Source organism: Pseudophryne corroboree, chromosome 3, assembly GCF_028390025.1.
Source record: "Pseudophryne corroboree isolate aPseCor3 chromosome 3, aPseCor3.hap2, whole genome shotgun sequence".
NCBI lineage: Eukaryota > Metazoa > Chordata > Amphibia > Anura > Myobatrachidae > Pseudophryne > Pseudophryne corroboree.
Genome location: NC_086446.1, coordinates 488,458,679 through 488,483,184, shown reverse-complemented (window position 1 = coordinate 488,483,184; position 24,506 = coordinate 488,458,679). Strand labels below are relative to the sequence as shown.

Here is a 24,506-nt window from a genome sequence, read left to right as displayed (position 1 = left end):
CTGAGGAGGACCTGGAGTTCTCTCATTCGGTGCTGCAGAGTCATCCGCACTCTCCCGCCCGTTTGGGAGCTTTGGTATAATCCCCATGGTCCTGACGGAGTCCCCAGCATCCACTTAGGACGTTAGAGAAAATAAGAATTTACTTACCGATAATTCTATTTCTCGTAGTCCGTAGTGGATGCTGGGCGCCCATCCCAAGTGCGGATTGTCTGCAATACTTGTACATAGTTATTGTTACAAAAATCGGGTTATTCTTGTTGTGAGCCATCTTTTCAGAGGCTCCTTCGTTGTTATCATACTGTTAACTGGGTTCAGATCACAGGTTGTACGGTGTGATTGGTGTGGCTGGTATGAGTCTTACCCGGGATTCAATATCCTTCCTTATTATGCACGCTCGTCCGGGCACAGTATCCTAACTGAGGCTTGGAGGAGGGTCATAGGGGGAGGAGCCAGTGCACACCACCTGATCCTAAAGCTTTTATTATTGTGCCCTGTCTCCTGCGGAGCCGCTAAACCCCATGGTCCTGACGGAGTCCCCAGCATCCACTACGGACTACGAGAAATAGAATTATCGGTAAGTAAATTCTTATTTTAACTTCTAGAGATGTTTTTATTGGCTCTTTAAGCATCTCTCCTACAACACTAGCAACATTTGTAGGGATTCTGGGGACTGGTATTTGGGTTGTGTAGTTCCGTGATCTGAATCATATGGTAAGTGCTTCTTAAACAGCACACGTGTTCCATGCTGCCCATGGGAATGGTTAGATTTATAATTCTCTGCTGGCATCTTCCAATTGTAAATGTGGTCTTAGGGATATACATTTACCCTCTGTGCATCTCTTCCCCTGATGCTGGCACTTATCGGGGATTATGCTGAGGCACCCGAAGCATATCCGCGATGAGCAGGCTGCAGGAGCCGAGGTAACACATGGGCTCGTAGTGTTCACTCTACAAATTTCAGTGGGCGCCATGTGTGCTCCCGAAAAGAGGGCGTGGCTATGAACCGTTATTGAAGCGTGTGGTGCGGCTCCACAGACGTAACTAACGGGCATGGGCGGCCAGCGGCATCACTGTTGGGGGCGTGCGTGCTGGGCTTCCCCCAAGCTCTCTCCCTGCATGAACCTTTACATGCTGGGAGGGCCGGAAGCAGCTGGCTGTTTTGGCAGGGCGGATTTTGCCCTTAAAAAAATAAAAAAAATAAAAATAAAAAAAAAACCCGTCGTGGTGCGGCGCCCTGCTAAAACAACCTAGCGTGAACACTAGGATCGGGGACTTAAAGTATCCCCGATCCCATGTGTTATCGCACGATCACGGGTCTGTTTTCGGCCAAAGAAAGTGGCCTATAATAGGACAACACGATAATGACAATCTGTCATTAATCGCGATATCTGGCTGTTTTCATCGTCTGAAAATGGATCAGGGCTAATTGGATTATTCCCTTCCCTTAGTAGGTGCTAGGAAACCAACAGGACAGGATTGTTAATTTGTGTTCGGATGCATAGAGACATTATGGTATGTTTTTAATTTACATAATCTATAAAAATAACTTTACAATTATTTTTTAGATCCCCAACAATGTACACACAGTATATTTCTCCCGTGTCCTTTTTTCTATGCATGGGGGTGGTAACAGTTGGAAAGCTGAATCGGAGACGGATGAATACTTGACTCAGTATTACGTTATTTAAAAAGCACTGAAACATTATGCGGCACATTTAAAGTGAATATTTAACTGTTTCTTCCATCCCTATCTATGTGGCACTTAAAATTTATGGGCTCGATACAATTCAGTGCAAACTGGACAGCGCCAGGAAGGAGCTCCCAGAGCTGTTCAATACAGTGCACTCTGATATTGGAGAATACCGTTTCTCGCGCCTTTAAACATGGTGTTTTGTCATGAGAACCCTCATTCTCCGACTTTAGTGCTGGGAGCGATGCTGTTTGTGGTGCGCTAAGGGCAGAAAAAGCATTGCACCAGTAGTTCTGTTTGATTTCTGCTTGCACTCCAGGAGGGGTGTGAGAAGAAATATTCAACTCCGGCATAACATTGCGCTGGATTGAGTAACTGTGAGAGCTCCCTCCCGTCGATGTTCAATTTGCCCTGAATTGAGTCTGGTCCTATATTTCCTCTCTTGTATGTACACTGGTAAAGTAATTAAAGGTGAGAATTGATTGACTTTAGATGGCGCTGAACTTGGCAATTCAATTGTTGCTCCGTGTGCTGGCATTTCATCTCACAGTGCCACCCACATCGGGGAGGGGAGCTGAAATATACGAAAAGTGACATGTTTGTGCGCTCAAGCGGCACTTTACACGATCGTAGGGTTAGTCTGGGTCAAGTGCTTTACGCCACTAAATCCAACACTAATGGGCTTTATCATCGCAGTAGCAGGCATCAATTGAATCTCGCCCCTGTGATCGCCTGTCACTTTAGATGCTAGATTGGGCGGCGAACTATTGAATTCCCATAACCAGGTTTCCTACCAGTGTCTACCAGTACTCTTTGAAGTTTGGGAGGAAGACAGGCAGGAATCTGGATGAAACTAAGGAGAATTTAGAAACGTCGCACAGCTTGTATGCTTGATAAAAGAAGAACCATTTAATATTGCCCTGTGATCTGCTTTCGCTTTAGACGGGAGATCAGGTGTGATATAACAATTGAATACTGTCCAATGGGTGATATTCAGTTGTTATCACGCCTGATCTCCTGTCTAAAGTGACAGGAGATCGCATGGCAATATACAATTGATCTTTGTATTTCCCTGGTTATGCCCATAGAGTTGGGTTTAGTTGCGTAAAGCAATAGGACACGATTGTTTAAAGTGCCATTTGGGAGCCCAAACAGGTCACTTTTCGCGCAATTCAGCTCGCCACCCCTGGGGGGTACGAGCTGAAATGCAGGTGCTGGCAACCGTCGTGCCTGAACAAAGCTACAGTTGAATAGCTCTGTTTGAGTGCCATCTACTGGCTGCTATTGGAAAAACAATTGAATTCCACCTAATGTGTCTTCTGTGGCTAATGGGTGGCAGAACATTTGAATTGCTGTTGTCGGGCACCATCTAGTGGCGGCTGGGGGAAAAAACCCACTATTGAACTACCCCTATATGTATTAGAAAAGTCAAGATTTTAAAAATAAGGTGTGACAATTTTTTTGTCCATTTTTATTCTTTTTACAACCTGTGGCTCTCCAACTGTTGTAAAGCTACAAGTCCCAGCATGCACTGCCACAGTTTTGCTATTAGGAAATGCTTAAACTGTCAGGGCATGCTTGGCTGTGTAGTTTCACAGTGACTGGAGAGCCAGAGGTTGGCCAGACCTGATGTAGCCCTTTATAAACCAGCATGAAAATTTAGATTGTTGCCATTTGTCAAGTTATATTCCTTGCATATAATTGTAGAGGTGTAAATTTACTTGGATTGAGTCCACTCAGACTTAACATTATATTTCAGTGCTAATTTGTTAACATTAACTACAGGTCACAATTAGAACTTTCTCAGCAGATATTGGAATAATTCTGGGGGGGTGGGGCGATTGATTTGATTTTTACACAGCGCTAATTTATGGGCGCCCAAAGTAATTAAATTGTTCTAGGAGTCCATTATCACGCTTTTCGTGCTCACTTAGCCGTGACTAAACATATATAAATTCCTGGTTAGTGCGTCCAAACCAGAGTTTTTGCACAGCTCCTTGTCACCTCTAGAGGCTGCAAGCAGAAATGTTTCCCCAGCCACCAAGGAAACAATTGAAGTGTTCCCTCTACTTATGTTTAACATGTTACTAGTATACTGGGCGCTCATTATTAGAATGTATAAATGAAGCAAAACAGGAGGGAATGTATAAAAAGTGTCTACTCTGCTGCAACTGTAAAATCATTAATTCAAGCGTATCTTGGCTGTATGTATAAATATTATACAAATTATGTTTGTAGTGTGTTTAGGCTCATGGTTTCCGAACAGCATGCAGTGTGACATTTGTAAATATAGGAAAACTATTTCTATGTAGAGTTGCTGGATAATGCTTGTATATGGATACATGCATTAAACCTTCTGTAAATAAAACTAATTTTCAGAATAAGTGTAATCTAAAATGTCTTTCCAAGATGCTGTTAGAATTCCAGAAAATTGATATAACACTTGGGTTGCCTTTATATTGTATGATGCGATTTGCACTTGTGGCACTTACTTAGAACAAGTTTTAATCTCCCATGATATTCTAATGGACATTACGCTCTCTTCCAACAGGTGTGCAAGCATTATCTGTGTGAGTTTTGTCCGGCTGAGCTGTTTACAAACACTCGATCAGATTTGGGTATGTAACTTGTGAGAACTTGGTGTTCTTGTTTTTATTCAGTTCTTCAGTGAAGGCAGCTTAACTCTGTTGCCTCTCTTCAGTAAGGCTTTAGTTCTAGGATATTTGGCTATTTGAAGTAGCCGTACAATGTTTTGGTACCTTTTGTGATCAATAAAACAAATTGGTGACTTGAGAGTTACTGCAACTGTAGTGGAGTGTCATGTTTTTAAGGGGGTATTTTAATTGTGCTGGGCGCCCCCTGCTGGGATTCAATACAAATTGGTGTTAGACGGAGCAATTCAATTGTTTCTCTGTTCAGGCACCCATTACTATTTAAAGTGCCTGAAAGCTGCGCAAATTGTCTAAATCTGTCAAGTTCTTGTTTGGGTGCCCAAACTACGGACTTTTCACAGATTGGGGGGAATTTAGTTTTTAGGGGTCTAAATGGGTATGTTTAGGCTCCCAAACAATTGTCACGATTCAGTTGTTTGGACACACATGCATTTTGGTCCCAAACAGACGGGGTTTAGCTGCGTAAAATGGCTAAATCCGTCTACAATCCTGCTTTGGACGTCCAGACTCCCATTTGGATGCCCAAAGGGGTCGATTCAATTCACCGACAGTTAAATAGCGCCGGGTATTAGCTCCCGGCGCTATTCGATACAGTGGCAAGTGACAATCAATTGTCGGGAATTCTTCTCTCACCCCCGGGGGACAAATCCGACAAAAGTGCGGCCGGCATGAGGCTGATTCTGTCGGGAATCGGCATTGCTGCGGGGTGCTAAGTCGGAGAATGCCCGTTCTCCCGACAAATCAACCTGCTAAGTTCGGGAGAACGGGCATTCGCCGACTTAACTTGAGCTGAATTGAATAGCGCCGGGAGCTAATTCCCGGCACTAGTCAACTGTCTGTGAATTGAATCGACCCCAAAGTGCATAGCGCATATTTCTTTTCGCACCTCAGGAGGCTGCGAGAAGAAATGTCATACCCGTGGCTGCTGGGTGTCTAAACAGACCAACAGGTAAATTGTTCCATTTTGCGCCCCCTATTGGTAGCTACAGGGAAAAACAATTGAATTCCCCCAATAATTTATTACACATTTGGGGGCTGTGAGAAAAAAATTGTCTGCTGCGGTTATTGGGCGTCTGATTTGAGCAACAATTGAAATGCTCCAATAGATGCCCATTTGTTTAGACACCCCACAGGGTAGCGCCCGGAACATTTGAATCACCAAGTCGGTGTTCTACAAACAGCATGCTCCCAAAGGTTTGTCCTTGATGACTGAAACTAAACTGCGCTCTCATTCATAGGATGATGTGCTCAGGAATTGAGGTGTGATGAAGTTTTTGAAGCATTTGTTAATTCCACTTAAACCACTCAAAGCAACCGTTGGCGCAATTCAATTGTTTCTCTGATCGGGCGCCCATAATTTTGAATACATCCAAATACGCAGATGGGGTTTAGCGGCTACATCTGGCTAAAGTATTGGTGGTTAGTTCGCCCAAACCACAGAATTTTTGCACATGTCTTCTGTGGTTAATAGGCACGCAAATGGGGTAACAATTGAATTGCTCCATTTTGTGCCCCCTGCTGACAGCCGTAGGGGAAACATTTGATTCAGTCCCTTGGGGCATCATTACATCCAGTTGTACAGTTGGCATGTTATGTCACCTTGTTGTGTTAAATTTTTGTAAATTTATATAAGCTTAGACTTTTTTTTTTTGCTGCTGCTTTCACATAATCGCAATTAAATCGATCTGTTGTAAAAAAATAAAATAAGTTATGCCATTTTTAGGGGGGGCAGAGATCATTTTACCTCTAGACACAAACGCTATTTGGTGATTTAGCCAAATTATGGCGCAGTACTAATACCTGAATCTTTTGTTTCTAAATGTAAAGGTCCATGTGAAAAAATCCACGACGAGAACCTCCGTAAGCAGTGAGTGTATTTCCATAGTCTTTGCCAAGCACAGCTGTGAGAGTACAGTTACTTCACAAGTGCTGTTTTAGTGGTTGGTTAGTATGTCACATTTACACTCTTTTCAGGTATGAGAAGAGCTCTCGCCACATGAAAGTTGGCTATGAACGTGAATTCTTGCGGTACTTACAGAGCTTGCTTGCAGAGGTTGAACGGAGGATTCGGAGGGGCCATGCTCGCTTGGCACTATCTCAGAATCAGCAAGCAGCAGGAGTAAGTATTGTCACCTCTTTTAGGTGTAGAGGAGAGACGAAAGGTTGCTTAAATGTTTCAATGATATTGTATGCTGTAAGGATTTTCCACCCCCTTTCCCATATTCTTTTGTTACTAATTATTGGAAATTAGTATTGAATTGTGCATAGGAGAAAGAATCCTCTGTAACGAGACTTTGAGTTGTATGAGTTAACAAAAACATTCACATGTGTTGTGTGTTAATAGTGACTCCTGTCCCCTTGCAGTTCTTTAACATAGTAAGGCATTGTCATGTTCACCATCATATAGTGTGTAGATGTGTTTTTTGCAAAATGCTTGTTCGCTTTTGTGAAGTAAATTACTTTTGTAAGCAGATAAAACAGGCTTTAATTTTGGATATCTCTTATTTTACCAACCACAATCATGTTACATAGGGTATGATTAGAGTTGTAAGGGTTCATAGAAGTCCTTGTCATGTTCTTTCATTCCCTGGAGGACACTGGGTATGGTGGAGCTTAGGTAACAGGCACCAAGAAGTTAAAACTTTGAATGCAGCCCAGGATCCTCCTTCCCCATACCCTGCCTGCATCCTCCTGAAGCCAGTTTTTCCTTGGTGCCTCATGGCACAGGGCACATTTATATTACGGATGCCATCTTTAGGCGGCAGGTCCCTGGGGTTATCAGGCGGGGTGGGGGGAGCCTCTCCCTGTCTCTCCACCCCCTTAGCTGGTGCATGACCTGGGTTTTTTTCCACCATGGGTAGCTTTTCTCCTCCTGTTGCTACCTGCATGGATACCATTTTCACACAGCTTGCCAACAAGGAGAGAAGCGCCCCTGCAATCCCTATACCTCACTGTCATGGTGCCAAGGTTTCTCATATTCCCCCTCCTCACCTCTTGGTGCTTGGTAGCTGGTACTGTTGTCCTTATTTCTACCTATATGTGATATTTCTGTACATTCTTTGGACAGATGTATGTCTACAGAGCAAGTGAACGGAGTGCTGCATTACTGTGTCTGTCTGTTATGTATTGCTTGATTTCTGTGCTCGGCATTTAGCTTAATTGGAGAAGAAAGTACTAGCCAGTTACTGTTAGTCAGTGTACACATACACTAGTGCCTACTGTTTGTCTACTGTAGTCACTTTGCTGTCCTTGGAGCTCACAATTTTCAGCACTTGGGCCACTTATTCTTTTATTTATGGTTCTTGTGTTCATTGCTTTTGCGCCTACACATACTACCTGTTCAGTTTGCAGCTGTTTCTGTATCGTTTGGTGCAGTGAGGTCATCCAAAGGGTCCTCTGCCAAGTCCTCCCAAAAGGAAAAGGGTGCTATTGTACTGCCTGTAAGGAAAAAGTTTTCATGCTCAGCGCAGTATCTCACTAGCATATGTTACCGTTGCTCTGCAGGGGCATGTATTGGGCCTTCCTCTGAGTTGTCTTCCACGCCAGAGCCAGATTGGGCGGCCTTGCTGTCCCTTGCTATGCAAGAATTAGCCTCACAGCTAGCAGCTTCTCGGCCTCCGCCGCACCCTGCAGCCAATCTCTCATCAGTCTCCTGTAGAAAACCCACCGCAATCTGTCAGAGCCAGCCTGAGTTTAGGGTTTATCAAATTCATTGCAGGGTTTGGTCCAGGGCTCCAGTTTCTTACAACACTTACAGGGCCCTACTGCCAAAGGCACGGTATGGTATCAAGACAGAGAACCACTGAGGGTGATTATCCAGAAAGTAAACATAAAGTCCAGTGCATCACATGCTTTTAAATGTTTTCTTTTTAAACTGGTCTGTTAAATTGTTATATGAAAATGGAATTGCTTAGTTGCGTTGCCTTACCCTATAACTTAAGACCCACAAAAATCTTGGTATTTTGGAGATGTGTGTAGTTTGAATTTGTGTAGCTGTCCGTGCATCACGGAGAATCACCCCTATACATCCTTTCTGAGGATTCTCAGCCGGAGGATTTTTCAGACTTGGACATTGCGAAAAAACCCACCTCCAGTGGATGTGCTCATTGCACGGTTAGTTAAATCTACAACTTTGCCTATTCCTAATGAGGCATCCCTTAGGTACCCCACTGATAGGAAATTGGAACAGTTCCTAAAGGCCATGTTTACTAATGGTGGTGCTGCTGTGTGTCCGGGCCTAGCCTTGGCGTGGGTATCTAAACCATTCGGCAACTGGGCGGACCTCTTGTATGAGGGCATCAGATCCGGTGCCCGTTGCGCTGACCTCCCCTCTATGGTGGATCATATTAGGGAACCTTTCACATATTTGGGGAAAGTAGCCCTTGATTCTGACCACCATTGCTTCAGAAAGTACAGCTTCTTCCGAGGCCGCTAGGCGAACACTTAGGCTGCGCAATTGGAATGCTGAAAGTGAGTTCAAAAAGGCATTACCCTTTTTGTGAGTCATCTTCGGTTCAGAGCTAGACAAGATCGTGGCTACAGTGACTGCTTCCAATATAGCTGCCTTGCCCTCAGCAGCTCCTAAGACACAATACTTTTCCTTTTTGTTCCTTTTGGCCACAAGGAAAAGCAATAGGTCACTCTTCTGCTAGAGGCCACCCTTCTTCCAGTAGGCCAGCAAATCTAAAGGCAGACGGTTCTAGTCAGGTCGAAGTCAGACCCCTAGACCGCAAACCTGTGGCATGATGGGGTCGGTGCCCATCTGGGATCTTAATAGGTGGCCTGCCATCTTATCCGCTTTACACATCGGTGGCTGGAGAGGACAACCCACTCATGGGTCAGGGTCCTTGTATCCCGAGGGTACTCCCTCACCTTTTAGGGATCGCCCACCACATCTCTCCCAGTCTATGCAAGCAAGGGTGCAGCTCTCTGCAATTCCCTCTGGTACCTTCTGGCAGCAAATTAAATCATACTGTTTCCGCATTCTTAACGAGGTACGGAGTTTTACTCAAATCTCTTTATAGTGCAAAAGCCAGACTTTACCTTCCATCTCAGCCTCACGCAGCTGAACCCGTTATTTATGATCCCCAGATTCCAGATGGAGTCACTTAGATCCATCATGCAGGCCTTGAAACCAACGGATTACATGGCCTCGCTGGACATCCAGGATGCCTACCTGCATGTTCCCATTTGGGGCGACCATCAGAGGTTCCTTTGTTTTTCGGTCAAAAACGACCATTATCAATTTCGGGCTCTGTCGTTCGGTACTTCGACAGCGCAGAGAGTTTAAAAAAGATCATGGCAGTGATGGCTGACTTCCTTTTGGCTTCAGGGTATGCAAAGTTTGCCTTACTTAAAAGATCTCCTGTTGATGTCCCAGGACACTACAACGGCTGTGGCTAACCCGCGGCTCTCGAGCTACATATGGCTCTTTACGTTTTGTAGTGCGGCTCCAGTAGTCAGCCTGCCTCCTATGACAGGCTTGCAACTGTTCAGAGGAGGCTTGGGGTTTGCCTTAGCACTGCTCTGTTACGTGTGTGGTGTGACGTTACATCACATAATGAGGTGGTGCTCAATGCAGCCACTGTCTGGAGGAGATGCTAGGTCACGGACGCCGCTGTAGGTGCTGTGTGTGGCTGCGGGTGGTGTCTGAATGCCAGTCGGGAGGGGGGAGTGTCTCTGAAAGAACAAGGACCACTGGCATAGTGAGCCAGGCGCCCCCATTGACCACCACTGAGGCAAATATGTATGTATGTATAGTTAGTATTTTAACTATAAATTTTAAAACAAATGTTATACACAACAATAAAATCTGTTGAATCTCTCTAATAGTAGGCGTCACTCCGAACTACTAGGAGACCAGGAGGCACAGAGTGAAGGCTTTTAGGCTGAGATGCACAGAGTGAAGGGGGAAGGCTGGCTTGTTTCAGTGTGTTTCGTGATCTGGATTGCTTCAGTGTTTCTCGCACCCAGTGTGACTAAAAACGGGGGTGTGACACATGGTCGTGTTCGTACAAACGTTTTACCGAAGGCGGGTGCGCAAAAATGGGGCATGGCCATGTGCCAGTCAGGTCACTCCCCACTTCTCTAGCATCCATAAGGGATAATGGGGGATCTAGTACGATGGGTATAGACGGGGTCCAAAGGAGCCAGTGCACTTCAAATTTCTTCAACTGGGTGTGCTGGCTCCTCCCCTCTATGCCCCCTCCCACAGGCAGTTTAGAAAAAAGTGCCCTCAGGAGAGGATACACATCTCTGAGCTCCAGAGAGTTTTCTTCATTTTCTTTTCTCTTATGTCCTAGAGGATGCTGGGGACTCCAAAAGGACCATGGGGTATAGACGGGATCCGCAGGAGCTTGGGCACACTAAAAAGACTTAATCTGAGTGTGAACTGGCTCCTCCCTCTATGCCCCTCCTCCAGACCCCAGTTAGACTTTGTGCCCAGGAGTGACTGGATGCACACTAGGGGAGCTCTACTGAGTTTCTCTAGAAAAGACTTTTGTTAGGTCTTTTATTTTCAGGGAGACCTGCTGGCTACAGGCTCCCTGCAGCGTGGGAGTGAGGGGAGAGAAGCAGACCTACTTCTGTGACTTTCAAGGCTCTGCTTCTCGGCTACTGGACACCATTAGCTCCAGAGGGTTCGATCACTTGGAGCGCCTAGCTGCTTGTTCCCGGAGCCACGCCGTCACCCCCTCACAGAAGTCGGTTGAGTATGAGAAGATCAGAAGACTTCAGGACGGCAGAAGACTTCAGTAACGGAAGGTAAAGCACAGCGGTAACGCTGTGCTCCATGCTCCCACACACATCACCAACGGTAGTCACTGGGTGCAGGGCGCTGGGGAGGCGCCATAGGAGGCATGTTACTGGAGTTCAGGGCGGCATATTATGATAGTGGGTGCCGGCATTTTTAGTTAGTTTGAATTTGGCGGGCCGTGGCCGCCGGGAAGGGGGCGGAGCTTCGGTCCGCTGCTCACACGCGACATTTTCTCCCTACACGCGGCTGAGGGAGAGACGCTGCCGGCATCTCCACGATTCACAACAAGTAACGGGGGCATCTCCAGAGGGGAGCCGCAGTGGGGTGCTGTTTTTTTTTTTTTTTTATCAAACAGGCAGCGCTGGGTACATATATCGTTATACCGATATATGGGCGCTGGGGTGTGAGCTGGCATACTCCCTCTGTCTCCTCTTTCTGGGCTGCAGTGTGGGCCTGTCACCTTGCTGGGACGTTGTGTGTGTCGGTACTAAGTGTCGACATGTCTGAGGCTGAATGTTATTCACCAGAGGAGGTTATGGGAGGTTTGGATGCGGGGCTAGAATTGGCACTGTCGACGCAGCCGACACCTGTCTTACTAGCACTTCTTAATACGATCAATTCCAATGTAGCTTCTTTATCGAAGAGGTTAGATAAGTTTGAGTCACAGACGCAGGTGTGGAAAAAGTCCATGGAGGAGGCTTTGTCTCAGGTACAGACCCCATCCGGGTCCCATAAGAGGCTATTTACTCAGGTGGGGGATACTGATACCGACACGGACTCTGATTCCGAGGTCGGTTTCACTGAGGCAGTTTTACATCCACGTTTAGTTAAGAGTATTCAGTACATGATTGTGGCTATAAAAGATGTTTTACACATTTCTGATGAACCTGAGGTACAGGAAACAAGGATTTGCTTGTTCAAGGGAAAGTTTCCCCCCTCTCATGAAATGAATACTCTTTGTGAAAAGGCTTGGGAGTCGCCGGATAAGAAATGGCAGATTCCCAAGAGGATTTATATGGCGTATCCTTTCCCCTCTGATGACAGGGAAAAATGGGAGACATCTCCAACCGTTGATAAAGCTCTATCCCGTTTGTCTAAGAAGGTGGCGCTTCCGTCTCCTGACACGGCAGCTCTCAAGGATCCGGCGGATCGCAAGTTGGAGACGTGTCTTAAGTCCATTTTCGCTAATTCGGGGGCTCTGCTCAGACCCGCTGTGGCGTCGGTGTGGGTGAGTAGTGCTATTGCTAAATGGGCTGAGAATTTAGCTAGTGACATGGATACTCTTGATAAAGATAATGTCCTTTTAACTCTCGGTTATATTAAGGACGCTGCAGATTACCTAAAGGACGTGGCGAGGGACGTCTGTCTCTTGGGTTCAAGGACCAATGCCATGTCGATATCAGCTAGGAGGGCCCTGTGGATCCATCAATGGAATGCTGATGCCGACTCCAAGAGGTCTATGGAAACACTACCCTTCAGAGGTACGGTCTTGTTTGGGGACGGCTTGGCGGACCTAGTCTCGACCGCGACTGCGGGCAAGTCCTCTTTTCTTCCTTATGTTCCCACACAACAGAAAAATGCACCACATCAACAAATGCAGTCCTTACGTCACAACAAATACAGGCGTGGGAAAGGTTCATCTTTCCTCGCCTCAAAGGGTAGAGGACGGGGAAAGAAACTTCCTGCAGCCTCAGGCGCACAGGACCAAAAGTCCTCCCCTGCTGCTAACAAGTCCTCCGCATGACGCTTGGGGCTTCCCTGGGGGAGTCCGGACCGGTGGGGGGCCGTCTTCGGATATTCAATCAGGTCTGGATTCAATCAGACCTGGATCCTTGGGTGTTAGAGATCGTGTCTCAAGGATACAAACTGGAGTTTCGCGAGATGCCCCCTCACCGGTTCTTCATTTCGTCATTACCTGTAGTTCTTCCGGACAGGGAGGTGGTCCGGGCAGCGATTCAAAATTTGTGTCTGCAAAGGGTCATTGTTCCCGTCCCCCCGTCCCAGTGGGGGGAGGGGTTCTACTCGAGCCTCTTTGTGGTGCCGAAACTGGACGGTTCGGTCAGACCAATTCTAAATCTAAAATCCCTCAATCCATACTTGAAAGTGTTCAAGATGGAATCCCTTCGAGCGGTGATTGCCAGCCTGGAGGGGGGGATTTTATGGCGTCAGTCGACATAAAAGATGCCTACTTACATGTGCCGATATATCCTCCGCATCAGGCTTTCCTCAGGTTTGCGATACAGGATTCTCATTACCAATTTCAGACGTTGCAGTTTGGGCTTTCCACGGCTCAGAGGATTTTTACCAAAGTCATGGCGGAAATGATGGTTCTTCGCAAACAAGGGGTTTCAATTATCCCGTACTTGGACGATCTCCTGATAAAGGCGAGGTCCAAGGAACGGTTGCTGAGAAGTGTAGAGTTGTCACTCTCGGTTCTGCGACAGCACAGTTGGGTGCTCAATTTGCCGAAATCCCATTTGATTCCGACCACTCGGCTTCCTTTTCTGGGCATGATTCTGGACACGGATTTACAAAAGGTATTTCTTCCAGAAGAAAAGGCTCGGCAACTGCAGACGATGGTCAGGGAACTTCTGAAGCCGACGAGTGTGTCGATCCATCGTTGTACTCGGGTTCTGGGGAAGATGGTAGCGGCGTACGAAGCCATACCATTTGGCAGATTTCACGCCCGGGTGTTTCAGTGGGACTTGCTGAGCAAATGGTCCGGGTCTCACCTACACATTCACCTGAAGATAAGTCTATCTCCCAGAGCCAGAATTTCTCTCCTGTGGTGGCTACAGGGTCATCACCTCCTAGGGGGACATCTATTCGGTATCCAGGATTGGGTACTTCTGACAACAGATGCAAGTCTCCGGGGCTGGGGCGCAGTCACCCAAGGAAGAAACTTCCAGGGAAAATGGTCGCTCCAGGAAGCCTGTCTCCACATAAATATTCTCAAGTTAAGAGCCATTTACAACGGCCTGCTACAAGCAAGAGGCCTTCTTCAGGGTCGACCAGTTCTGGTACAGTCAGACAACATCACAGCGGTGGCGCATATAAACCGGCAAGGCGGAACGAGGAGCAGAGCGGCAATGGCGGAGGCCACAAAGATCCTTCGCTGGGTGGAACAACACGTGAGCGCACTGTCAGCAGTTTTCCTGCCGGGGGTGGACAACTGGGAAGCAGATTTCCTCAGCAGTCACGATCTCCATCCGGGAGAGTGGGCTCTTCACCAAGAGGTTTTTGCAGAGGTGACAAGACGCTGGGGAATTCCGTTGATCGACATGATGGCGTCTCGGCTTAACAAGAAGCTCCCGAGGTATTGTTCCAGGTCAAGGGACCCACAAGCCACTGCAGTGGACGCCCTGGTGTCTCCGTGTGTGTTCCAGTCGGTGTATGTGTTCCCTCCACTTCCCCTCATTCCAAAGGTGCTGTGGATCATTCGACTAGCAATGGTTCAGGCGATTCTCGTCGTTCCAGACTGGCCAAGAAGGGCCTGGTACCCGGATCTTCAGGACTTACTGGTGGAAGACCCGTGGCTGCTTCCTCTAAGAGAGGATCTGTTATTGCAGGGTCTATGCGTGTTTCCAGACTTACCGCGGCTGCGTTTGACGGCATGGAGGTTGAGCGCCAGATCTTAGCTGGTAAGGGTATTCCCAGGGAGGTCATTCCAACTCTCATTAAGGCTAGGAAGGAGGTTACGGCAAAACACTATCACCGTATTTGGAGGAAGTATGTTTCCTGGTGTGAGGCTAAAAGGGCTCCTGCGGAGGTTTTTCACTTGGGTCGTTTTCTCCACTTTTTACAGGCGGGCGTAGAGGCAGGCCTGAAATTAGGTTCCATCAAAGTGCAGATTTCGGCTTTATCTATTTTCTTTCAAAAAGAATTAGCTGCCCTCCCGGAGGTTCAGACCTTTGTGAAAGGAGTAATGCATATCAATCCTCCGTTTGTACCTCCTGTAGCTCCATGGGACCTTGATGTCGTCTTACGGTTTCTCGTGTCTTCCTGGTTTGAACCTTTGCGTAAGGTTGAGTTGAAGTTTCTCACCTGGAAGGTGGTTATGCTTTTGGCGCTGGCGTCTGCCAGGCGGGTGTCGGAGTTGGCGGCTTTATCTCATAAGAGCCCGTACTTGATTTTTCATTCGGATAGGGCGGAATTGAGGACTCGTCAACAATTTCTACCGAAGGTGGTTTCTTAATTTCACATTAACCAACCTATTGTGGTTCCGGTGGCTATGGAAACGGTGGCGATTCCGAAATCTCTAGATGTTGTAAGAGCGTTGAAAATCTACGTCTCTAGGACAGCTGTTACTAGGAAGACTGAGGCGTTTTGTTTTGTATGCTGCCAACAGGATTGGTCATCCCGCTTCAAAACAGACTATTGCACGCTGGATTTGTAGTACGATCCAGCAGGCTCATTCTTCGGTCGGACTACCGGTACCGAAGTCTGTAAAAGCCCATTCTACCAGGAAAGTGGGCTCATCTTGGGCGGCTGCCCGGGGCGTTTCGGCGTTACAACTGTGCCGAGCGGCTACTTGGTCGGGTTCTAACACGTTCGCTAAGTTCTATAAGTTTGACACCCTGGCCGATGAGGACCTGGCGTTTGCTCAGTCGGTGCTGCAGAGTCGTCCGCACTCTCCCGCCCGTTCTGGAGCTTTGGCATAATCCCCATGGTCCTTTTGGAGTCCCCAGCATCCTCTAGGACATAACAGAAAATAGGATTTTGGTACTTACCGATAAATCCTTTTCTCCTAGTCCGTAGAGGATGCTGGGCGCCCGTCCCTGTGCGGACTATTACTTGCAGTGTTTTTTATTGCTGGTTAATTTAGTTTATACACTGGTTGTGTATTGGTTTGTTGTAGCTTGTTGCTGGCATTAATGCATACTGGCATCTGGTTTGAGGTTATTCCGGTTGTACGGTATGTTTATGGTGTGGGCTGGTAGTTTGGTAGCCCTTAGTTAAAACAAAAATCTTTCCTTGAAATGTCTGTCTCTCCTGGGCACAGTTCCTATAACTGGGGTCTGGAGGAGGGGCATAGAGGGAGGAGCCAGTTCACACCCAGATTAAGTCTTTTTAGTGTGCCCAAGCTCCTGCGGATCCCGTTTATACCCCATGGTCCTTTTGGAGTCCCCAGCATCCTCTATGGACTAGGAGAAAAGGATTTATCGGTAAGTACCAAAATCCTATTTTCGGTATGCTGTCTGGGCAACCGCATACCTGCACTGTGGGAGTTATGAGGGGGGGGTGGGGGAGTGGTCACCGGCCTTACGAGGTGCAGAGCCGCTTCCTCGCTGCAGGACCACCATCCTGAGGGGTTGTTGCTCAGCGGGGCACTGCACCTTGGCTGTCACAGCCGCAGCACGCCGCAACCCCCTAACGCTGCCTGAAGGTGACATCAGTGGTGAAAACAAACCGGGGGTCCCCCGGTTCAAAGTGCGGCTGACCACAGGCGCGGCGTATGGGACCCTCCCGGGAAGGGTCCCACTAAGATCCCTCGTGTGAAACTGGCACAAAATGCTTGACTAGCACTTGTTGTGATGTTTTGAGCAAAAAAGGAGACATTGCCAGTATAATATATTGGTGTAACTCTGGCGCCATTGGAGGGGGTGGAGCTACATCAGAGCGGGACCTGATACGTTTTGGCGCCATCCTCGGCTTACTGCAGCCATATACAGCACACACAGCGCTTCCTGATTCCTCAGCCACGCTGGATATCTGGTACAGGGTGTAGCAAAGAGGGAGAGCTGCTTGTGTACACTATCTGGATCCTATTTAGGACAAAAATTGGTAGCGTTTACTGTATTATAGGGAGCGGACAGCCTCACTGAGGCTGTGCAGCTCAGGGTGTGCTGGTGTTCTCTCTGTGTCTCCTCTCACATACAGTAGGACAGGCTTGCAATATAACTGTCTGTGTGTATGTTTTGTGCTTACTGTGAAACATGGGTAAACACAAGCTGTGCAGTGTATGACCCACTAGATTCTCTCCATTATCTACTGATTCTGTTTCATGTGAACAATGCAGTCAATCTTCACAAATCAGTGAATGGGCTGGGGGAGAGGGTCCAGAGCCCCACTGGTTAGGGTTTCTTATGACTATGATGTCAGATATGTGATCCCAGCTCACTGCTAATGTGCAGAAGACTCTGCTACTACAACAAGCTGTTGCAGATTTAGCTGCTAGGGCAGATGCACAGCCCCCCCCCCCCCCCCCCCCCTCTTTCATGCATGTCCACAGAAACGTGGTTTACCTGGTCTACTCTCTTGTACAGATGATGATATACAGGAGGATGGGGATGACCTAGATCCCGTTAGTGGGGATCCAGATTCTGCTCAGAGTATTGAGCCCCTAATTCTGGCTATAAGGGACGTGTTAAAGCTCCCTCTAGAGGACGCTGCGTCACAGCAGTCGTTTTTCTTTGTACAGAACCCCCTGGGGTTGATGTATCTGTCTCTCACCTGTCTAAAAAGGTGGTGCTGCCTGCCTAGGGCTCCTTTACCATGAAGGATCCTGAGGATAGGAAAATAGAGACTACCCTAAAGTCTATATACACGGCAGCCGGTATATCACAAAGGCCGTTTATTGCAGGTTGCTGGATGACCCATGCCATTCATTCCTGGGCCTCTTAAATTCAGGGGGCCTCTCGGGGGATATTCCCTTAGTTACTATGGTAACCCTCCTAAAACACATTCAGGACACTACATGTGTTCTCTATGATTCTCTCAAGGAGATGGGGAACATTAATGCTTTGACTTCTGCCATGGCAGTGTCGGCGCGCAGCGCTTTGTTTGCGTCAGTGGATAGCAGAAGCGGAATCCAAACGTAGTGTGGAATCACTCCCCTTTTCGGTGGATTGGCTTTTTGTGGTTGAATTGGATACCTGGATTTCCAAAGTTACAGCTGGGAAATCCATGTTTCTCCCCTCTGGGGCCCCGCCTGCGAGACGCTCCTATCCGGGACCGTCTCTCCAGTCCTTACGGTCTCACCGATTTTGATCTAAGGCCAGAGGTGCCTCCAATGGGACTAGAGGCACCAGAGGTAAGTCCAGCAAACCCGCCAGCACCAGCTCTCAGGAACAGTCCACCGGTTCTGTGTCCACTAAGGCCTCAGCATGACGGTGCCCACCCATCCCGAGGGGATCTCGAGGTGGAAGCTCTTCTGGACATGTCCGTCGAAAACCCTTTGCCTCTTCCACTAAGTAGCGATCTTCAACAAGGACCGTTCGTCTACCCGGGCTGTTGGGGCATCCGCAGAGCAACTCTGTAAAGCGGCCACTTGGTCCTAACGCCCACACGTTCATAAAATGTTAGTTTTGACACCAGCTCTGCAGATGTGGCTTTTGGGCATCGGGTTCTTAGTGCCGCACAGGAGCATTCCTTCTCATGAAGGGACAGCTTTGGGACGTCCCAGTGTTCACCAGGGAATGAAAGTAAATAAAAAAATTGTCTTACCTGTAAAATCCTTTTTATTTTTTAATCCATTGCGGACACTATGCTCACACTCCTGGCTGCCTGGGGGTTTCCTGACCTTCTGGCACTCTGTGCCTGGTATTGCATTTATACGCCAGTTCTCTCTTCCTCTCCTTTCCTCTTGTTTCTTGGTGCTTGTATAGTCAAACTGGCTTCAAGGGGATGCAGGTGGGGTGTGGGGGAAGAGGAGCCTTTGCTGCACTTTAAGTTTTAATACCTTGGTGCCTGTCACCTAAGCTGTACCAATACCCACCCATGTTCCAGTGTCAACCATGGATTCAGAAAAAGGATTTTACAGGTAAGACAATAATCCTGTTTTGTTTTTCATACTGTGGGAGCCTGCCTGGAGGAAACCCACTTAACATGGAGAGGATAAACAAGTTGCACATGATTTCTTGGTCACTTAGGGCATAGTCACATCTCTAAGGTGGTGTCTTGCTGGAGTGTGATGTGATTCCTTTAAATTGTTCCTTGACAATGGAGTAAGCAATAATTGTGTTTTTTTTTTTTTTTTTTCTATAGGCTGTTGGGCCAGCTGGAAAGAATGAGGAGAAAATACAGGTGTTGACAGACAAAATTGAAGCACTGTTGCTGCAGGTAAGGTGATCAGTTACTATGGCTAAAAAGAAAAGATTAGACTAATCTTGTAGCTATATATTGTGCTATTTATTTTATATATAGCATATTTTTATTGTTTTAATGTAGAATAATTGTGTGTGTGTGTGTGTGTGTATATATATATATATATATATATATATAATATATATATATATATATATATATATATATATATATATATATATATATATATATTTCTCTATCGTCCTAGTGGATGCTGGGGTTCCTGAAAGGACCATGGGGAATAGCGGCTCCGCAGGAGACAGGGCACAAAAGTAAAGCTTTCCGATCAGGTGGTGTGCACTGGCTCCTCCCCCTATGACCCTCCTCCAAGCCAGTTAGATTTTTGTGCCCGGCCGAGAAGGGTGCAATCTAGGTGGCTCTCCTAAAGAGCTGCTTAGAAAAGTTTAGCTTAGGTTTTTTATTTTACAGTGAGTCCTGCTGGCAACAGGATCACTGCAACGAGGGACTTAGGGGAGAAGAAGTGAACTCACCTGCGTGCAGGATGGATTGGCTTCTTGGCTACTGGACATCAGCTCCAGAGGGACGATCACAGGTACAGCCTGGATGGTCACCGGAGCCTTGCCGCCGGCCCCCTTGCAGATGCTGAAGTAAGAAGAGGTCCAGAATCGGCGGCAGAAGACTCCTCAGTCTTCTAAAGGTAGCGCACAGCACTGCAGCTGTGCGCCATTTTCCTCTCAGCACACTTCACACGGCAGTCACTGAGGGTGCAGGGCGCTGGGAGGGGGGCGCCCTGGGAGGCAAATGAATACCTATTTTGGCTAAAAATACCTCACATATAGCCTCCGGAGGCTATATGGAGATATTTAACCCCTGCCAGAATCCGTTAAGAGCGGGAGACGAGGCCGCCGAAAAAGGGGCGGGGCCTATCTCCTCAGCACACAGCGCCATTTTCCCTCACAGAAAGGCTGGAGGGAAGGCTCCCAGGCTCTCCCCTGCACTGCACTACAGAAACAGGGTTAAAACAGAGAGGGGGGGGCACTAATTTGGCGTTAGAAATATATAAAAAAGATGCTATAAGGGAAAACACTTATATAAGGTTGTCCCTATATAATTATAGCGTTTTTGGTGTGTGCTGGCAAACTCTCCCTCTGTCTCTCCAAAGGGCTAGTGGGTCCTGTCCTCTATCAGAGCATTCCCTGTGTGTGTGCTGTGTGTCGGTACGTGTGTGTCGACATGTAGGAGGACGATGTTGGTGAGGAGGCGGAGCAATTGCCTGTAATGGTGATGTCACTCTCTAGGGAGTCGACACCGGAATGGATGGCTTATTTAGGGAATTACGTGATAATGTCAACACGCTGCAAGGTCGGTTGACGACATGAGACGGCCGACAAACAATTAGTACCGGTCCAGACGTCTCAAAAACACCGTCAGGGGTTTTAAAACGCCCGTTTACTTTAGTCGGTCGACACAGACACAGACAGGGACACTGAATCCAGTGTCGACGGTGAATAAACAAACGTATTCCTTATTAGGGCCACATGTTAAAGGCAATGAAGGAGGTGTTACATATTTCTGATACTACAAGTACCACAAAAGAGGGTATTATGTGGGATGTGAAAAAACTACCATAGTTTTTCCTGAATCAGATAAATTAAATAAAGTGTGTGATGATGCGTGGGTTCCCCCCGATAGAAAATTATGGGCGGTATACCCTTTCCCGCCAGAAGTTAGGGCGCGTTGGGAAACACCCCTTAGGGTGGATAAGGCGCTCACACGCTTATCAAAACAAGTGGCGGTACCGTCTATAGATAGGGCCGTCCTCAAGGACCAGCTGACAGGAGGCTGGAAAATATCATAAAAAGTATATACACACATACTGGTGTTATACTGCGACCAGCGATCGCCTCAGCCTGGATGTGCAGAGCTGGGGTGGCTTGGTCGGATTCCCTGACTAAAAATATTGATACCCTTGACAGGGACAGTATTTTATTGACTATAGAGCATTTAAAGGATGCATTTCTATATATGCGAGATGCACAGAGGGATATTTGCACTCTGGCATCAAGAGTAAATGCGATGTCCATAACTGCCGGAAGATGTTATGGACACGACAGTGGTCAGGTGATGCAGATTCCAAACGGCACAAAGGTGTATTGCCGTATAAAGGAAGAGGAGTTATTTGGGGTCGGTCCATCGGACCTGGTGGCCACGGCAACTGCTGGAAAATCCACCGTTTTTACCCTAAGTCACATCTCTGCAGAAAAAGACACCGTCTTTTCAGCCTCAGTCCTTTCGTCCCTATAAGATCATATCTGCCCAGGGATAGAGGAAAGGGAAGAAGACTGCAGCAGGCAGCCCATTCCCAGGAACAGAAGCGTTCCACCGCTTCTGACAAGTTCTCAGCATGGCGCTGAGACCGTACAGGACCCCTGGATCCTACAAGTAGTATCCCAGGGGTACAGATTGGAATGTCGAGACGTTTCCCCTTCGCAGGCTCCTGAAGTCTGCTTTACCAAGGTCTCCCTCCGACAAGGAGGCAGTATGGGAAAAAATTCACAAGCTGTATTCCCAGCAGGTGATAAATTAAATTACCCCTCCTACTACAAGAAAAGGGGTATTATTCCACACTATATTGTGGTACTGAAGCCAGAAGGCTAGGTGAGACTTATTCTAAAAAATTTTTTTGAACACTTACAAAGGTTCAAATCAAGATGGAGTCACTCAGAGCAGTGATAACGAACCAGGAAGAATGGGACTATATAGTGTCCCGGGACATCAGGGATGCTTACCTCTATGTCCCAAATTTGCCCTTCTCACTAAGGGTACCTCAGGTTCGTGGTGCAGAACTGTCACTATCAGTTTCAGACGCTGCCGTTTGGATTGTCCACGGCACCCCGGGTCTTTACCAAGGTAATGGCCGAAATGATGATTCTTCTTCGAAGAAAAGGCGTCTTAATTATCCCTTACTTGGACGATCTCCTGATAAGGGCATAGTCCAGGGAACAGTTGGAGGTCGGAGTAGCACTATCTAGGATACTGCTACAACAGCACGGGTGGATTCTAAATATTCCAAAATCGCAGCTGATCCCGACGACACGTCTGCTGTGCCTAGGGATGATTCTGGACACAGTCCAGAAAAAGGTGTTTCTCCCGGAAGAGAAAGCCAGGGAGTTATCCGAGCTAGTCAGGAACCTCCTAAAAACAGTGCATCATTGCACAAGGGTCCTGGTAAAAATGGTGGCTTCCTACGAAGCAATTCCATTCGGCAGATTTCACGCAAGAACTTTTCAGTGGGATCTGCTGGACAAATGGTCCGGATCGCATCTTCAGATGCATCAGCGGATAACCCTATATCCAAGGACAAGGGTGTCTCTCCTGTGGTGGTTATAGAGTGCTCATCTTCTAGAGGGCCGCAGATTCGGCATTCAGGATTGGATGCTGGTGACCACGGAGCCCAGCCCGAGAGGCTGGGGAGCAGTCACACAAGAAAAAAAAAAAAAAAAATTTCCAGTGAGTGTGATCAAGTCTGGAGACTTTTCTCCACATAAATATACTGGAGCTAAGGGTAAATTTATATTGCTCTAAGCTTAGCAAGACCTCTGCTTCAAGGTCAGCCGGTATTGATCCAGTGGGAAAAACATCACGGCAGTCGCCCACGTAAACAGACAGGGCGACACAAGAAGCAGGAGGGCAATGGCAAAAACTGCAAGGACTTTTCGCTGGGCGGAAAATCATGTGATAGCACTGTCAGCAGTGTTTCATCCCGGGAATGGAAACTGGGAAGCAGACTTCCTCAGCAGGCACGACCTCCACCCGGGAGAGTGGAAACTTCATCGGGAAGTTTTTTCCACATGATTGTAAACCGTTGGGAAATACCAAAGGTGGACATGATGGCGTCCCGTCTGAACAAAAAACGGGACAGGTATTGCGCCAGGTCAAGAGACCCTCAGGCAATAGCTGTGGACGTTCTGGTAACACCGTGGGTGTACCAGTCGGTGTATGTGTTCCCTCCTCTGCTTCTCATACCTAAGGTGCTGAGAATTATAAGACGTAGAGGAGTAAGAACTATACTCATGGCTCCGGATTGGCCAAGAAGGACTTGGTACCCGGAACTTCAAGAGATGCTTACAGAGGTCTTATGGCCTCTGCCGCTAAGAAGGGACTTGCTTCAGCAAGTACCATGTCTGTTCCAAGACTTACCGCAGCTGCGTTTGTCGGCATGGCGGTGGAAAGCCGGATCCTAAGGGAAAAATGCATTCCGGAAGAGGTCATTCCTACCCTGGTCAAAGCCAGAAAGGAGGTGACCGCACAACATTATCACCACATGTGGCGAAAATATGTTGCGTGGTGTGAGGCCAGGAAGGCCCCACAAAGAAATTTCAACTCGGTCGTTTCCTGCATTTCCTGCAAACAGGAGTGTCTATGGGCCTCAAATTGGGGTCCATTAAGGTTCAAATTTCGGCCCTGTCGATTTTCTTCCAGAAAGAATTGGCTTCAGTTCCTGAAGTCCAGAAGTTTGTCAAGGGAGTATTGCATATACAACCCCCTTTTGTGCCTCCAGTGGCACTGTGGGATCTCAACGTAGTTCTGGGATTCCTCAAATCACATTGGTTTAAAACCAGTCAAATCTGTGGATTTGAAGCATCTCACATGAAAAGTGACCATGCTCTTGGCCCTGGCCTGGACCAGGCGAGTGTCAAATTGGTGGTTTTTTTCTCAAAAAAGCCCATATCTGTTTGTCCATTCGGACAGGGCAGAGCTGCGGACTCGTCCCCAGTTCTCTCCCTAAGGTGGTGTCAGTGTTTCACCTGAACCAGCTTATTGTGGTGCCTTGCACTTACTAGGGACTTGGAGGACTCCAAGTTGCTAGATGTTGTCAGGGCCCTGAAAATATGTTCCAGGACGGCTGGAGTCAGGAAAACTGACTTGCTGTTATCCTGTATGCACCCAACAAACTGGGTGCTCTTGCTTCTAAGCAGACTATTGCTAGTTGGATGTGTAATACAATTCAGCTTGCACATTCTGTGGCAGGCCTGCCACAGCCAAAATATGTAAATGCCCATTCCACAAGGAAGGTGGGCTCATCTTGGGCGGCTGCCCGAGGGGTCTCGGCTTTACAACTTTGCCGAGCAGCTACTTGGTCAGGGGCAAACACGTTTGCTAAATTCTACAAATTTGATACCCTGGCTAAGGAGGACCTGGAGTTCTCTCATTCGGTGCTGCAGAGTCATCCGCACTCTCCCGCCCGTTTGGGAGCTTTGGTATAATCCCCATGGTCCTTTCAGGAACCCCAGCATCCACTAGGACGATAGAGAAAATAAGAATTTACTTACCGATAATTCTA

At 47.4% G+C, this 24,506-nt stretch overlaps 1 protein-coding gene across 2 annotated transcripts in view; it reads left to right on the top strand.

Moving 5' to 3' along the window:
• Positions 1-24,506, top strand: part of LUC7L3 (LUC7 like 3 pre-mRNA splicing factor) — a 144,786-nt gene that overhangs the window by 19,801 nt on the left and 100,479 nt on the right. For both annotated transcript variants that reach the window (XR_010243900.1, XM_063960913.1), the window contains exons 2-5: positions 4,242-4,308; positions 6,190-6,229; positions 6,337-6,481; positions 19,103-19,177. Coding sequence is in view for 1 of the 2 variants with exons in the window: in XM_063960913.1 (XP_063816983.1) it covers positions 4,242-4,308; positions 6,190-6,229; positions 6,337-6,481; positions 19,103-19,177 (327 nt within the window). In the remaining variant the exon portion in view is untranslated. The remainder of the gene's footprint in view (positions 1-4,241; positions 4,309-6,189; positions 6,230-6,336; positions 6,482-19,102; positions 19,178-24,506) is intronic.